At 38.8% G+C, this 16,394-nt stretch overlaps 2 protein-coding genes across 3 annotated transcripts in view; one reads left to right on the forward strand and one right to left on the reverse strand.

Moving 5' to 3' along the window:
* LOC123979475 (immunoglobulin lambda-1 light chain-like) overlaps positions 1–16,268 on the forward strand; it is a 40,868-nt gene extending 24,600 nt beyond the window's left edge. The window contains 3 exon segments of the mRNA XM_046063410.1: positions 5,563–5,600; positions 15,823–15,927; positions 15,930–16,268. Of these exon segments, the coding sequence (XP_045919366.1) occupies positions 5,563–5,600; positions 15,823–15,927; positions 15,930–16,144 (358 nt within the window). The 3' untranslated portion in view covers positions 16,145–16,268.
* tspan37 (tetraspanin 37) lies at positions 278–3,821 on the reverse strand. Of its 2 annotated transcripts, XM_046063404.1 has the most exons (8): positions 3,562–3,821; positions 2,745–2,936; positions 2,589–2,663; positions 2,374–2,472; positions 1,674–1,826; positions 1,480–1,563; positions 784–897; positions 278–708 (listed from the first exon to the last, which is right to left on the reverse strand). In XM_046063404.1, the coding sequence occupies exons 1-7, from the start codon at positions 3,622–3,624 to the stop codon at positions 820–822; spliced, it is 744 nt and encodes a 247-aa protein (XP_045919360.1). In that variant the 5' UTR covers positions 3,625–3,821; the 3' UTR covers positions 278–708; positions 784–819. The 2 variants fall into 2 exon arrangements, with proteins under 2 accessions (XP_045919360.1, XP_045919359.1); XM_046063403.1 differs by having other exon boundaries at positions 278–897.
* Positions 16,269–16,394: the final 126 nt, after the last annotated feature.

Raw genomic sequence — 16,394 nt, forward strand, 5'->3', positions numbered from 1 at the left:
AATATTGCATTGGTCATAGCCCTGATGTCCTGTTTGCCCAAAAAAACATACTTAACATTATTTAATCTCCTTGATACTTAGTGTCTTTTTCAAATTTTCAGGTTGATATGCAACCATGTACATATTTGGTACCTTGGAATACTTGCAGAGATCTACCTAGGGACAATTGAGTGCAGGATATACAGAACAAGACAAAAAATGTGGGAAATACCAGGAACAAGTATTCAGATCAATAAACACGCCATTCAAATGTAATAAAGTGCACAGTGCAAGCAAATGGGGTTTAGTTTTATTTTAGTTTATTGTCCCTTCAGAAATGAACTCTCTGTTGTGTTTATAATTTCAGATACATAGAACAAAAAAATACAACTAGAGACAGTAAAATGTGCTCTGTATAAAACAATAACATAAAGGACAACACAATGTAAGCTTACATACCCAGACATGAACTATTGTCATCTTTTTGGTGTAAAAATACCAATAATTAACATTACAACTGCATTACACAAAGGATCTTTCACCACTTTTATGTATCCTTGTTTTTTAGTGTATTAGAAGATTAATCAGCAGTAGTAAGAATGTCTGCAGCTCAGGAACAATCATTCCAATAATAATTTGCATATTTACACAACAACTGGCGACCTGTCCAGGGTGTACCCCGCCTTGCGCCCGATGTCAGCTGGGATTGGCTCCAGCCCGCCCGCGACCCTGTACGCAGGATAAGCGGTTGACGATGGATGGATGGATGAATATTTACACAACATAATACCACATACTACATACATAATTGCAATGCTGTCCCATCTGTCTTATCTGTCTTCAGTTTATGCCCAGTACTTGGTATTCTATATATGGTTGGTCCTTCATCAGCTGTGCCACCGTCAGAAATAAAACAACCTGCATTATAAAAGGAAAGAAAGGAGAGGAGGTTTCTGGTTAACTGCCAAAATAAATAATGCTCAATAATTAATGTCCAGATTGGAATAATTACTATTGTCAATTAATCAAAATGTTTTCACAATTCTGATGACCAGCAAATGATACAAAGAGATAATATTCAGATTATTCAATAATGAAAATAATCATTACTGACAGCCATAGTATGCTAACTGGCAGAAACAGTGGAGCATTTAGCAGCTAAAGAGCCAGATATTTCCACCTGGAGTTGGTGGAGACAAAAACAGAGCTAAAAGCAGAGTGAAGATTGGACTTAAATTCAGTGGGTGATCAGAAACACAACAAATGAATGCTATTGTTCACCACATTCGCCACAACAACTTTTTAAGGTGTCAAGGTGATAATATGTCAATGTTGTGTATAGATCTTGAACAAAATAATTTAATAAGACATTAAAAGATAATTAATGAACCTTTAAGGAACCACCAATCTAAAGTAGCAAAATATCCTTTCTATCTGTGTTTTACACAAATAGTCCAAAAATGTTATTAATGTGTTATGTTATTATTAAGTTTTTCGCACCTCCACCACAAAAACCAGCAGGGAGCCCCAGATGATGAAACTCAGCACAAACTGTAAGGCCATCTCCAGCTTCACATGGCAGCCCTGAAAAAGAAAGACATTTGAAAAGCTAGACAGAGAAACAGAAGGGTTCTATTGAACATTCATACTGGAGCTAATGTTTATAGGCGTTAAATCAGTATCTAGATGTCTACCTTTTCATAAAGCTGCCATGGCTGGTCCACAGTGCCATTGCAGGAGGGGAAAGTAGAGTTGCAGCAGCTGCGAGGAACCAAGAGTCCTCCTGTTTGGTTAAACCAGGAGGTTTCCAGCCAGTCTCTGTAGTCATGGACACCACAACACTGCAACTAACAGGGGCCAAAAGAGAAAATATTCTAATACTATCAATCAGAAAAAAATCTTCAAAAATACATCTTCAGTTAATGTAAGAGTTATTGTAGGCAGGACAAGACATCTGTGATGGCACCATATGTTGATGAATGGATTATGTGAGGCCTGAGGTTTGGTTTGGAGCAAATCAGGGCCAACTATCACAGCTGATACCTTTCAATCAAGACAAATACCTCCCCGACATAGCCCTCTTTAAGCCTAAATGTCATTTTAAGGAAAAATACATTTCCAAATTGCCATCTAAGGAAAATGTAAGATTTTCATTTTCAAGACAGAATCTGGCGACCATTAGAGGAAGTGATGCCCAAGGCGCCTATATACCAACACCCAGCTTTAGTTGCTGCTGCTTGTTTTCAGGTCCCTGCTAATTGTGTGTTTTGCTCAAGTAAGTGTTTGTGTTGGCTATATTGGCATTCTAATTAGGTATTTACACATTTTACACACCAGACACAGACCTGCACGGGGTCTGTGGATGAACCAGTTGGGTTATGACTGAACACACACCTTTTCTTGTGTGATATCCACAGCTCGAGAGTTGGGGTCCTGGCTGCTGCCTGTGTATTTCTGAAACACCCCTCTGAGGGGAGCTATGTCTAAATCCAGCTAAACAAAAGGAAGTACACACAAAGAATATGAATGGGACCACCCCTCCGAATAGTCTACAGTGCCATGAAAACAAAACTTTCCAGTGCACATTAATATTTGTTCAAATAACATACCTTTGTAGAGTGAAAATAAGCCAAGGCAGTAGCTGTACTTTCCAGACAAAAGACCAAAACTAGCAGATAAACAAACTGAAGAAGAAAACACTTTATTATTATCATTCTAAAGGCTGACTTACATACAGATACCCACATTCACACAAACAACCTTACCAGTCCCTGCTTAAAGGTGGAATCTCTGAGGTTCAGCCACGTGCCGAAGCACCCACTGGTCACCAGGAACACAGCGCTGCAAAGAGCTAGGCCAGCTGGCAGAGTGATGTAGGTGTGAGAAAAAAATAAGCTGTTTTGTTTGTATTTTATCAGCAGGTAGACTCCACTCAAGCCCACCACCAACCCCAAAACCTGTTAGATAAAACAATAATAATAATAAGATTCAATATTACACAACAGACAGTGTGAGCATTGTGTCTGTAATTGCTGCATGGCAACACTCATAAGCTCCAGGACCAGTCACCAGCCCCTTTCTGACATTCCTTAACTCTTTTTAAAGGGATAAAGGATTTGTTCAACCATTTAGGAAATACGTTTTTTTTGTATTTATCATTAAACAGAACATGTCTTGTTACAATAGAACTGAGTTACATGACTGCCAAAAATAGAATTAAATGATATGAAATGCACCTTTTTTTTTATTATGGTTATATATATTTATGGAAAGACGGCCAATCCATTTTGTTAGTTCCTTTCTCTAAGCAACACGTGCACACTTGCACTCTAGTGTCACATGACATGTCACATGTGAAAAAATCAATACCTGCATATTCTATTGGGCATTTAATTCACAAACGAGGTATATTTTACTACTTGTAGCTCTGTTTTATATGATTTTAAACAGAAGTAGGCCTAGGCCAAAGATAAATAGTCTATCAAGATTGTTTTTTATGGTAACATAATAATCCTAAGTGACAGAATAAAAAAACAATATAAGATGCTGCAAATACGGCAACAGTGATAAGGTCTTACATACCCACAGAAGTTGACACGTCAACTGGAGTGCTGTTTTTAAAGCGTTTCTCCTCCGATCACTCATTTTCGGACTGCGGGGGAAGGAGCGCGCAGTAATGGACGCAAATCTGAACGCGCTATTGCGAATATGGATCAATCATAACTGAACAATGAAGCTTTAATGTGAAGAAAATGCAATCTGTTTGATGAAATTAGTATAACTTGCAGGCACGAGGATATAGCGCTGTAAACAAGTGCAACTTTTCTTCCGCGATGGACAAAGACCAACTTCCCCAAAGAACGCGGAAACATAGAGGGTTGGTGGAATCAGCACTGTGGTTTATAGTTTTAGAAGATCCTGCACAAGATCTGACATCCTTTGCTTGATGTGCAGCCAATTTTTTTTATTCAAATCAAACTTAAAAATAGTGTAACATTCATTTGTCAACATTATGTGTTTGAGACGATAATGACACCGCAAATGCATTTTTGCAATTCTACATGTGATCAATGCTACTCTCTAGCGGATTTAAGCGAAATAACTGCAAAAGGAGACATGAACAATCCTATCCAGATCTGGGACCAGGCGGTTCATGATCAGTGGTGGGAGAAAAGGCCTATTTTGTTACTTAAGGGAAGCATTCAAAACATGACTCAAGTAAAAGTGTAGACTATCAACAAAAGCAGAAGGACCCCTCTGTGTTATCATTATGTACAACGTTCAATCATTGTTGTTACTGATTAATTAACTTCTAGGAGAAGCTATTTTAGCCACTTTATCTACTGTATTATCTATAATAATGTATTCACTTTATAAACAGATTATATTGTTTAATGTCTTAATCTGTCAGGTAACAAGCTGTAAAACAAATGTAGTTGTGACTGGTTGCTTTTCAGTCCCTCTCTTCTACCACACTGTTTCATGTATAAACCTCCAGATTGCTCTCTGTCCTGTTCTCTGGCTCCCCACGCCAGCCATCCTCTAGCTCTCCACCAGATTCTCTCAGACATTTCCTCCTTTCCCTTTCATCTGACTACCACACAGAACTACTCACTTCCCTCATCAGCCCTGCAGTTACATGTTTGTTTGTTTTCATTGTGTCCTGTTTGCCATGTTGCTAGTTGATTGCTGAATTTTGCATTTCCATTACCTAGACCAATGTCTGCCCCAGTTGTTTGCCTGCCTGCCTGGCTGCCTGCCTACCAACCAACTAGTGATGGGAACGCCGAGTCTTTTTATTGACTCGGATCTTTGAATCTTGCTCAATAAATTGAACAAATTTTTTTTAGATTCATGTTGTTCATTTTGACTGGTTATTGTTGGCTGTCCCAATGACAATTAAGCAACTCAAACCCAAAGAAGTTAAGAGTTCGAACTAATCATTTCTGTTGACTGAGCCAATACAGCTGCCATGTGACAACTGAACGTAAGAGTCCAAGACCATTCACGCATGCGTGAAAATGAGCGAATCACTCACTGAGACTACTTGTTACTCCCAAGTCATATAAAAGATTAGTTGAAAATGACCAAAAATAACGACCAAAATCACGACCAAAATAACACTAGTACTAAGACTTGCCTGTAAGTAACCAATTTGCCCATTTTGCCTGCATTTGGGTCCAATCCTCATTGCCCTGGCAAACCCATCCTTGACAGCAGTACAGTAAAAACTAAATTTCCCAATGAAATGTGGTGGAGTACATTTTCAAAGTGTTAGAGAACTCACAGTGCCTGAAAATTGTACTGAAGTAGCCTACACATCGTGAGTAAATGTATTTATGTTCCACTCAAACCTACACTATTTCATCAGATGGATACAAAAATTATGCAGCATGGTGTGCTTTAATGCCCAAAGTCTAATATTGTGCTACAAAGTTTATAACCAAAAAGTATGGTGTAGTTGTTATAGCAGTGATAATGTGAATCTGTAGTTAGTGCTTGGTGAGGTTTTTCAGTGTATAGATACTTGTTCACAGTGCAGGAGGTTTTTGTACGGCCACTTAATGTGTTTGTGTCACTGTGGTGGACTTTTGGTGGAGGAACCAAAGTCATCGTTGACTGTAAGTACCAGAGATTTAAATTTTATACAACATATTGCAAATGTGACTCTGATCAAGTTCAGAGTTTGTATATTGTTGATAATTTTTGTTATTTTTGTAATCCAGGCTGAGCTCACACTCTGAGACAAAACTTTATACCATTCATTGTATATAATTTAAATTTAAAGAAACAAAAACTAACTCATTCATTTTATGTTTTCTATTTTTATTGAAACATTGAATTGTTCTAAAATGTTTAAAGTAACAATTTGTCAAGTAAAATTTTTAATGCATAAAAATAATATCAGGAGTATTTTTTTTTTATTAATTGTGAACATTCAAACTATAAGTCCAAAGTGGATGCCTGTTGAACACAAATATGATTTTATCAGTAAATGCAGCTTATCTGTAGTGAAAAGGAAGTGAAACAGAAGAAAATCATCACAGGGATGAGTTATTCACTGTCACACATTATGAAACACACATGAAGATGTCATCATCAATCATTATCAGTTAACCTTTTTAGTTGCATTTACACTTGAATCGTGTGTCTGATGGTTTGATATTGAGTGATTTTTGAACAGCAGCACAAGTTGTTTTATTTGATAAAATATAAGAAATTACCAGCATATCATTTTTCTCCATTGCCAAGCCTCCACTCTCATTCTTTTGTCTTTCTCCCCCTCTCCTCCCTTTCTCTCTCCTCCAGTGGGTGTGGTGTGGCCCACCCTGACCGTCCTTCTTTGATACAGATGGGTTGGTGAAGCTACAGATCTCCTCTGTTCACATATTTCTGCAAGTTCCACAGTTCTCTACTCAGTGTTTCAGTGTGCATGTCGCTTTCTAATACTGATCTTCTGCATATTCTTCTTTGTGTCCTTAACTTTTCCAATTAAACTGAATAATATTTCACTCCAAGTGAAACTTTTCACTCATTAAAAATGTGGCATGAATATTAAACCATCATTAAATAAAACTTTGTATTAGTAAGTGTCCTTGTATTTCTTTTACAACACATCATCTCAGCATCATTCCTGATTTTAAAATTTTTTACTTTGTGAAATTCAAATAGAAAATACTACATTTTGAGTATGAAATAATTTGCATTTTTAAAATGAGGCGTAATAAATTTGACATGTTTGTTTCTCTTGTTATTTTAAATTGTTTTGTACAGCTATCAGAGACACTGTTAAACCTTTGTTGATATCAGTGGCTACAACCCAACAAGAATTAAAGTTTCCTAGCTTACTCATAAAGAGACTTAATAAACTAACAAGAATATACCTTTACAATTGAATATGGAAGAGCTAATGTGAGTTTGTTTCAGAAAGATTTAGATTCATTTTGGTTCTGCTTGATGACTCTTGCGTTGTGTTCACTGGACCAGATAAACAGTCAAACTGAAGGAGGTTTTTGTACGGCTCTAAATCACTGTGTGAACACTCCACTACCATGGTAGCCCAGACAGTAGTAATCTCCAACATCTTCAGCCTGAACACCGCTGATGGTCAGAGTGTAGTCAGAACCAGATCTACTGCCTCTGAATCGGGACGGAGTTCCAGAGAAGAGAGTTGATGCACTGTATATAATAAGTAAGGTTTCTGAAGGTACCAACTGAGATCATCACCAATATTTGAACTCCCTGTGGCGCTGATGGTCACAGTCCCTCCAAGACTAACAGACTTGGATTTGTCAGTCTGAGTCAGAAAATTGTTGGCAGAAGACTCTGAAATTAGAAATTGAATACAAACCTTGAGAATTAGCAGGGTAGATTACAATAAATTAGACATCAATGACTTGAGGCATAAATAAAGATAAGTGATATTTATGCCAAATATGAACTTTGAAATTAACAATGTTAAATTACTGTTAAAGATCTCTCACCCTGACTCAGAAAACCCAACATGACAAGAGTTATTGGCAACATCATCCTGATGCAGTTTTCAGTGTGAGTGCATGAAAACAGTTCAGACTCTCTGTGACATGAGAACTTAAACTCTGAGGAGCAGTGATGCATAAAAGTCATGCAAAATATATTTAAGAGGGCAAATACACAGCTGACTTTGTGTTGCTTTATATCGTTTCTCTTCATTGTGAATATCCTTCTTTTACTTTTGTCTTTTCCCTCATGATTTTGGGCTCATTAACAGATGAACGGCGTCCCCTGCTGGCAAACTGCATCACCACTGGACTCATGATGAACCAACAGACATTCAAGGACTAGAGCAGAAAATTGATTGAAGATCATAACCCAGCTGGACCCCTACAACGACCAAGATTGCCAAGGCTAAGTGACAAAGTATATCCTCTGAAAGTCTGCTAGAAGATGTGAATGCAGCACTACATGCTATCCCTACTAAAGCCATAACTGAGACAAATGAGTGATGTACACCACAGCAACAGTGATCCTAGAGATGCTTGGATATAAGATGAACACCACAAGCCACAAAGAGCATTACCCCCCGTGGAGGAGAAGGCCAGAGGCCAAGGTCAAGGCAACATGGAGAGAGGTTAGTCAGCTGTCAGAGCTACAGAAAGGTGCAAGGAAAGGGCTACCTAAGAACTACAACAAGCTGTCGATACCTGAGGCTCTGGAGACTGCCAAGCAAAGACTTAGCGCTCTGGTTACCCGCCTAAAGAGATACAAGGAAGAAGCAGAAGCCAGGAGAATAAACCGGATGTTCTTCACCGAACCATCCAACATATACTCTCAATGGCAGGGTAATAACACAAGATCAGATCCACCCAGGGCTGAGACTGAACAGTACTGGAAGAACATACGGGAGAAAGAGGCCAACGCCAATGCTCAGTGGCTAGTGAATCTAAGAACAGATCACAGCAATCTCCCAGAACAAGATCCAGTAACCATTACAACGTCAGACATCCAAGAAAGAGTGGCAGGTATGAAGAGCTGGACAGCACCAGGCCCTGACATGATCCACACCTACCACCTGAAGAAACTAACGGCACTCCATGAACGCCTGGCAGCACAAATGAACCAATTGCTGTTGGATGGGACCCACCCAGAATGGTTAACCAAAGGACGGACAGTCCTGATCATGAAGGATCTACAGAAGGGAACAATCCCGTCCAACTCCTGGCCAATAACCTGCCTCTGCACAACATGGAAGCTCCTGTCAGGCATCACAGCGGCTAAGATGAGTAGGCACATGGCTCAATACATGGACAGGACCTTGAAGGGAATGGAAAGTAATACCAGGGGAGCCAAGCACCAGCTACTGGTTGATAGAGCAGTCACTCTAGGCTGCAAGACCAGGCAGACCATTCTGTGCCCCGCCTGGATTGACTACAAGAAAGCCTATGACTCAATGCCACATGGATACTGGAATACTTGGGAATGTACAAGATCAACAGGACACTAATAGCTTTCATCAAGAATTCAATGGGGCTGTGGAAATCAAGTATGGAAGCCAACTCAAAGCCAAATACACAAGTCACCATATACCAAGGCGATGCACTATCCCCGCTGCTGTTCTGCATAGGCCTGAACCCCCTCAGCCAGATCATCACAAAGACTGGCTACAGATACCGGTTCCGAAGTGGAACAACCATCAGTCACCTCCTCTACATGGATGACATCAAACTGTGTGCCAAAAATGAGCGAGACATTGACTACTAGGATCTACAGCAATGACAGTGGAATATCATTCAGACTAGACAAGTGTGGTCGCATGGTATCCAAAAAAAGTGAAAATGATCAGAACCGAGGGGGTTGAACTACCAGAAGGCCACATTGCAGATGTTCAGGACAGCTACAAATACCTTGGGGTGCCACAGGCAAACGGAAACCATGAAGAGGCAGCAAGGAAGTCCGAAAGTCAAGAAATCTCCTCACAATGCATGGAGGGTTTCACCCCAAATCCAGCACCCTGAGACTGTACACCAAGCGTAGCGAGGTAGCCCGAGGGCTAGTGAGTGTCAAGACAACTGTCCAGGATGAAACGACAAAGATCCAGGAGTACATCAGGAAGATGGCCCCCAAAAATAAAGGGCTTAGTGTATACCTCAGGCAGCAGAAACCCGGGGGTGAGGACCAGGAAGACGAAGAACCTTCACGGAGAGACAAGCCGTTGCACGGCAACAGTATCTTAAAGAATAATGTGATTAGCTCAGCAGCTACATGTGAATGTCCTTAATAACTGTTGATGGTCAGGATACTAAAGTGTAGTCGGTTTTTACGTTTTAAAACACAATATTTAATGTTTTTCACAAATAAATGTTTCACTCATTACTAACAAGATGAAGTGTGATGATTTTATTCAGATATTACATTAATGCAAAGTATCTACTAACATTGCAATACAGTAAGTGTAGACGATAAACATTTGAGTTGTGTTATCTTTTGACTCCTTGTTAACCAACCTTGTAGCATTTGTATCACAAAATGTATCATGACAGATTGTAATATTCATTTTAATTATTTTATTAGGTTCATAACTGTCACTTTCTTTTGCAAGGAACATATAACATTGTTGTTCCTTGCTGACAACCATGTGGAGTTATTCCCATAGCCTAATTGAAGGTAAAACTGAATTTCACATTCACTTATTTTTTCAGCCCCTTATACATCAGTACAGATTTAGGGTTTGTATAACTCAAAATGTTCAAAATTTTATGTGCTTATTCTTTTGGTTGTTATGAATTTTCAAATTTTACTTTAACGTTGATCTTATCGCCCTTATTAAACTGTCTTTATTAAGTCTACTAACTTCACATTTGTCTCATTGCTGTGTACACTGAATTGAAACACATGTCAGTAAAAACCTTGAAATGTATTCAACATGTTAGTGTGAATCTGTAGTTTGCTTGATGAGGTTATTGTCAGCTCTGTGTTCAGTGGTCTGTATCAAAGTCTCTTCCTCTTCAGCAGCTGCAGTCGGTTCCTGCAGTGTCTCTGCAGTCTGATTGAGGGAGATTTTTGTACAACTGCACATCACTGTGTGAACACTCCACCACTGTGGTAACTCTTACAGTAATAAACTGCTGCATCTTCAGCCTGAACTCCACTGATGGTCAAAGTGAAGTCAGAGCTGCTTCCACTGCCACTAAACCGAGCTGGTGTTCCTGATTCACGAGTGCTCACATATCTTATTAGGAGCTTTGGAGGTTGTTCAGATTTCTGTTGATACCAGTGCATACCCTCACCATTAGACCATCTGTAAACAGCTTGGTTGGTTTTACAGGTGAGAGTGACAGTGGATCCTGGAGTAGATGTCACTAGAGCTGGCTGAGTCACAGTCACCTGACCGCTGCATCCTGCACACAAAAACAAATCATTCATTTATCAGCAGAAAGAAATGAGAGAAAAGGAAGCACATCATGTCTGAAATGTTGCTGAGTGAATGAACCTGTAAAACAGCAGCAGGCCAGTGTCCAGATGAGGATGGTGATGAGAGTCATGGTGGTTGTGGTTTCTGCCGTGTTGACTGACAGATCTGAGTCCTGCAGTATTGAACTCACAGGACTATAAACCTTCTCAGTTCACTGGAGGATCAGCTGACGATGCAAAGCCTCCTCTCTATGGAAATGATTTCTCTGCTCTCAACAGACTGAAGGCAACATGGGAATCAGGAGAAATACTGCTTGGATTTACACCATCAATGATCTTAATGGAACAGAAGAAAATATTAATATTAGAAGTGCAGTTGAGGATTTAAAGATAAGTTTGTGTCCACTGTGGTTTGTATGATATGTCTTTTTGTCTGCCTTTAATATATGCACAGGGTTTACTGTAGATAATTAACATATTTAAGTTCTACTAAACGTGAATTTGTAAATTGTTATTATTTAAAAGTATGATGTACATTTAATTGTGTAACAACTCGCATAAAAGTGTGAAAAATGACTTTGTTACAAGCAGACTAATCATTTCTCTCTCAGGTGAAGAAAAGTGATGAAATAAACATGATTTTTACAATAAAGTCAATCCATATCATTTAAAAACGTTTTTAGATTCAATAAAGTATAACTTTTTTGTGCAATTGCAAAAAGCAGAGAGTTTTTTCAGTTGATAGATCCTTGTTCACAGTGCAGGAGGTTTTTGTATGGCCTCTTAATGAGTTTGTATCACTGTGGTGGACTTTTGGTGGAGGAACCAAACTCATAATTCACTGTAAGTACCAGAGAATTTTTTATTTCTACAACATAAAATATTACAACATAAATATAACACTACATTTTGCAGAATGAACAAGAATTTCTTTTGGGCACCTTATATGTTGTGGATATTTTTTGTTATTTACCAAGGAGATGGCTGATATTGCACTTTGGAATGATCCTTGTGCAGATATTATTATTGTTTTAGCATTAAAGACAATGTTATGCTAAAATGTATGCTGAAAGAAATTTTCTTGTTTTAAATTTTCAGTTGAATTTTGTGCTCAACAAAAAATGGTTGTACAATTTGTCTGAGGAACATTTTAATACTGAAAAAAAATAAATATTCTTATTTTTTCTAATTGTTAACAGTATTTAAAATTAAATCTAAAATGACTTCAAAACTAATAAGTGAGTTTTTTTTAACATCCAGTATAGCTGCTGTGTGTGTTCACAGTTTGTTAGTTTAAAGTGGTGAAAGGGAAGTGAAACAGACAGATGACAAAGTCTTTATCTGTAAGAGACATTACATTTTTAATAAGACAAACATTGCAGCGATAAATTATTTGCTGTAACATGTTATTAGGCAGATATAAACATTTCATTGAATGATAAGTAATGATACTTTTCCATTACATTTACAGGAGAGTTGTGCTGCATAATTCTTAGCGATTTATGATGAGTGCCATGAGGATTCATTAGTTTAAATTAAATCTATAAAAATAAAAAGGTTTTTATTTTTTATTTGTTAAACCCTAATTTCCTCCCATTCCTCACCTCCTCCCCTCTGTCTGATCACAGCATCCTGCACACAGCTGATCCACAGTAATGTTAACCTCTGTCATGTATCATAAGTGTCTCATGTTCAGCTGTCTGTCCTACAGTGGAAGTTGATCTGCTCCTTGTGTGTCTCTGCTCTCCCCTCCAGCTGGCCCCATGGTCAGGCCCTCAGTCTCTCTGCTTCCCCCCTCCTCTGAGCAGCTCTCTGGGGGCTCGGCCACGCTGGCCTGCCTGCTGACTGGCTACTCTCCTCAGGGAACTGTGGTGAGCTGGGAGGTGGACGGTACAGAGGTGACAGAGGGGGTCCTGACCAGCTCAGAGGAGGAGAAGAGCGGACGCTACAGCAGCAGCAGCACCCTGAGCCTGAGCAAGGAGCGCTGGATGGGAGGAGAGCTGTACTCCTGCAGGGTCCTCCATCATGACCACAGCCAGACCCAGTCCCTCCACAGGAGCCAGTGTAAGGGTTAGAGGGGCGGGCTGAAGCTCAGGACAGGAGTTCTGTGTGTGGGGAGCAGGAGGAACACACCTGCTGCTCTGATAATATGACTTTTAATGTTTGAAGAGGAAACTAAAGCTTTGTGTGACAGAGAACAACACTGCTGTAAAGTGTTAGACAACAACAACTTAGAGATTAATGTGTGTAGCTCAGCAGCTAGATGTGAGCGTGCTTAATAACTGTCATGTTTATGATTGATGTTTTTGCTAATAAAGCTTGCACTGATAAAAATCTTTATGAAATGTTTGTTCTTTTATCTTATTAGGAGGAGAAGAATTAAATTGTTTTCTGACTTTAATTGGTAACAGTGATATTTTATGGTCGACAAGATGATGAAAGAACACATGTTTTATTGAAGATAAAAGACAAAACTTCATATGTCATAAGGCATTAAATGTCTCCAGCAGAGTAAATGTTGAACGTGACGTGTCATTAGATTTTTGAGAATATTTTGATAAATTCAATTATTTGTATGATTATGTAGTTTACTTTTTGTATTTAATGGACAGAAATGAGAGTGGTATTGATCAGAAAAAAATCAAATAAAAGTATTTCCGAAAAATAGGTATGAGAATGGTACTAGTCTGCAAGCATGTTAATGTGTATTTGGGTTTCTAAGTTTAATGGGTTTTTTTTTATATAAATTCTTTGAAAATAAACATAGTGGGACGTTGGATATCATAGCTGTGTAAGTTTCACACCTTGTCATGTGGAATTGAAAGAATATAAAAATTGTGAAATAGGCCATTATGTAGTGTGAATCTGTACTTTGTGCTTGGTGAGGTTACTGTCAGCTCTGTGTTCAGTGGTCTGCGTCAGAGTCTCTTACTCTTCAGCAGCTGCAGTCAGTTCCTGCTGTAACAGACTTAGGGAGGTTTTTGTACGACTACAAATCACTGTGTGAACACTCCACCACTGTGGTAACTCTGACAGTAATAAACTGCTGCATCTTCAGCCTGAACTCCACTGATGGTCAAAGTGAAGTCAGAGCTGCTTCCACTGCCACTAAACCGAGCTGGTGTTCCTGATTGAAGCGTTTTCACATATTTTATTAGGAGCTTTGGAGGCTGTCCAGATTTCTGTTGGTACCAGTGCAGAACGTCATCTCCATCACTATCTCTGTAAACAGCTTGGTTGGTTTTACAGTTGAGAGTGACAGTGGATCCTGGAGTAAAGGTCACTACAGGAGGCTGAGTCACAGTCACCTGACCGCTGCATCCTGCACACAAAAACAAATCATTCATTTATCAGCAGAAAGAAATGAGAGAAAAGGCAGCACATCATGTCTGAAATGTTGCTGAGTGAATGAACCTGTAAAACAGCAGCAGGCCAGTGTCCAGATGAGTATGGCGATGAGAGTCATGGTGGTTGTGGTTTCTGCTGTGTTGACTGACAGATGGGAGTCCTGCAACTCACAGGACTATAAACCTTCTCAGTTCACTGGAGGATCAGCTGACGATGCAAAGCCTCCTCTCTATGGAAATTATCTCTGTGCTCTCAACAGATTGAAGACAACATGGGACACAAAATCAGGAGGAATACTGCTTGGATTTACACCATCTATGAAATTAATGGAACAGAAGAAAATATTTATACTAGAAGTGCAGTTGAGGATTTAAGTATGTGTCCACTGTGGTTGGTATGATATGTCTGTCTTTAATTTATGTACAGTGTTTATCTTAGATAATTAACATATCTCTATTCTCCTAAAAATTATTTAATGATTTTGAAAATTATTATTATTTAAAATACATAAAAAACTCAGGGAAAATACTTTGTTACAAAGGACAATCGTTTTTCTCTTTCCAGGTGTAGAAACATAAAGCAAAATTAAAGAAATAATCTTCCATAAAATTTTTTTAATCAATATCATTAAAAAACACTTTGTAGAGTCAATGAACTATAAATTTTTCTGTGTATTTAGAAAACACTTGTTCACAGTGCAGGAGGTTTTTGTACGGCCTCTTAATGAGTTTGTATCACTGTGGTACACTTTGGGTGGAGGAACCAAACTCATCGTTGACTTTAAGTACCAGAGAGTTTTATTTCATACCACATATTGCAAATATGACATTTATTTGACATTGAACGACAATATGATCATGTTGATTGTTTTTATGTTGTTAATCATTTTCATTATTTTATTAAGCTAATCTCACAATCTGAGTCAAAACTCAATATTCATTCAATATTGCATTTAATTAAAATTTCAAGAAACAAAAAATAACTCATTTGTTTTATGATTTTCTATTTTTTATTTGGTAACTTTGAATTGTTTTAAAATGTCTAAAGGAACATTCTGTTAAGTAAAACTTTTAGTGCTCTTAGATAACATCAGTAGTTTAATTTAATTTTTGTTTATTCTTTTCGTGCATTCAAAATGTTTTTTAATTTTAAAAACTGGATTCCTGTAAACACAAATATGATTTTATCAGTAAATGAAGCTTATCTTTGTGTTCACGGTTCATTAATTTTACATGTAGTGAAAAGGAAGTGAAAGAGACAGATGACAAAGTTTTAACTGTATTCACATGAGTTTTTCAGCTCTGTCAGTTTAAAGAAGAAAATCATCACAGGGATGAGTTATTCACTGTCACACATTATGAAACACACATGAAGATCTCATCAATAATCATTATCAGTTAACCTTTCTAGTTGCATTTACTCTTGAATCATGTGTCTGATGGTCTGATACTAAGTGATACATGAACAGCTGCACAAGTTATTCTGTTTCATTTGATAAAATATAAGAAATTACCAGCAAGTAATTTTTCTCCATTACCAAGCCTTCACTCTCATTCCTTTGTCTTACTCCCCCCCCTCTCTCTCCTACCCCTCGCTCTCCTCCAGTGGGTGTGGTGTGGCCCACCCTGACTGTCCTCCCCCCCTCCACAGAGGAGCTGCAGCAGGGCAGTGCCACACTGGTGTGTCTGGCCAGCGGGGGCTTCCCCTCAGCAGGAGGCTGGGCTGGAAGGTGGGGGGCAGCAGCAGCTCCTCAGGGGTGTCACACAGCCTGGAGGTCCTGGGGAGGGACGGCCACTACAGCTGGAGCAGCACCCTGAGCCTCCCTGCAGACCAGTGGAGGAAGGCGGGCTCAGTGAGCTGTGAGGCCAGTCTGAATGACCAGAGCCCTGTCACTCAAACCCTGGACCCTGACCGCTGTTCAGAGTAGAGCTTCAGCAACACTTCCTCTCTGGAAATGATGCTGCTTCTTTGATGCAGATGGGTTGATGAAGCTACAGATCTCCTCTGTTCACATACGTCTGCAAGTTTCAAAGCTCTCTACTTAGTGTTAGTGTGCATGTTGCTTTCTAAAATTTTCTACATATTCTTCTTTGTGTCCTTAACTTTTCAAATTAAACTGAATGTTATTTTCATTCCAAGTGAAACTTTTCACTCATCAAAAATGTGGCATGAATATT

The sequence above is a fragment of the Micropterus dolomieu genome, linkage group LG11, assembly GCF_021292245.1.
Source record: "Micropterus dolomieu isolate WLL.071019.BEF.003 ecotype Adirondacks linkage group LG11, ASM2129224v1, whole genome shotgun sequence".
NCBI lineage: Eukaryota > Metazoa > Chordata > Actinopteri > Centrarchiformes > Centrarchidae > Micropterus > Micropterus dolomieu.

What these genes read in the sequence shown, in the direction of transcription:
- tspan37 (XM_046063404.1), bottom strand. Translation starts at nt 3,624, where the DNA reads ATGAGTGATCGGAGGAGAAACGCTTTAAAAACAGCACTCCAGTTGACG. An exon ending in TGGATATCACACAAGAAAAG is followed by an intron (nt 1,827 to 2,373) that starts GTGTGTGTTCAG and finishes GGCCCCTGTTAG; the next exon opens with TTGCAGTGTTGTGGTGTCCA. An exon ending in CATGGCAGCTTTATGAAAAG is followed by an intron (nt 1,564 to 1,673) that starts GTAGACATCTAG and finishes TTTCTTTTTCAG; the next exon opens with GGCTGCCATGTGAAGCTGGA.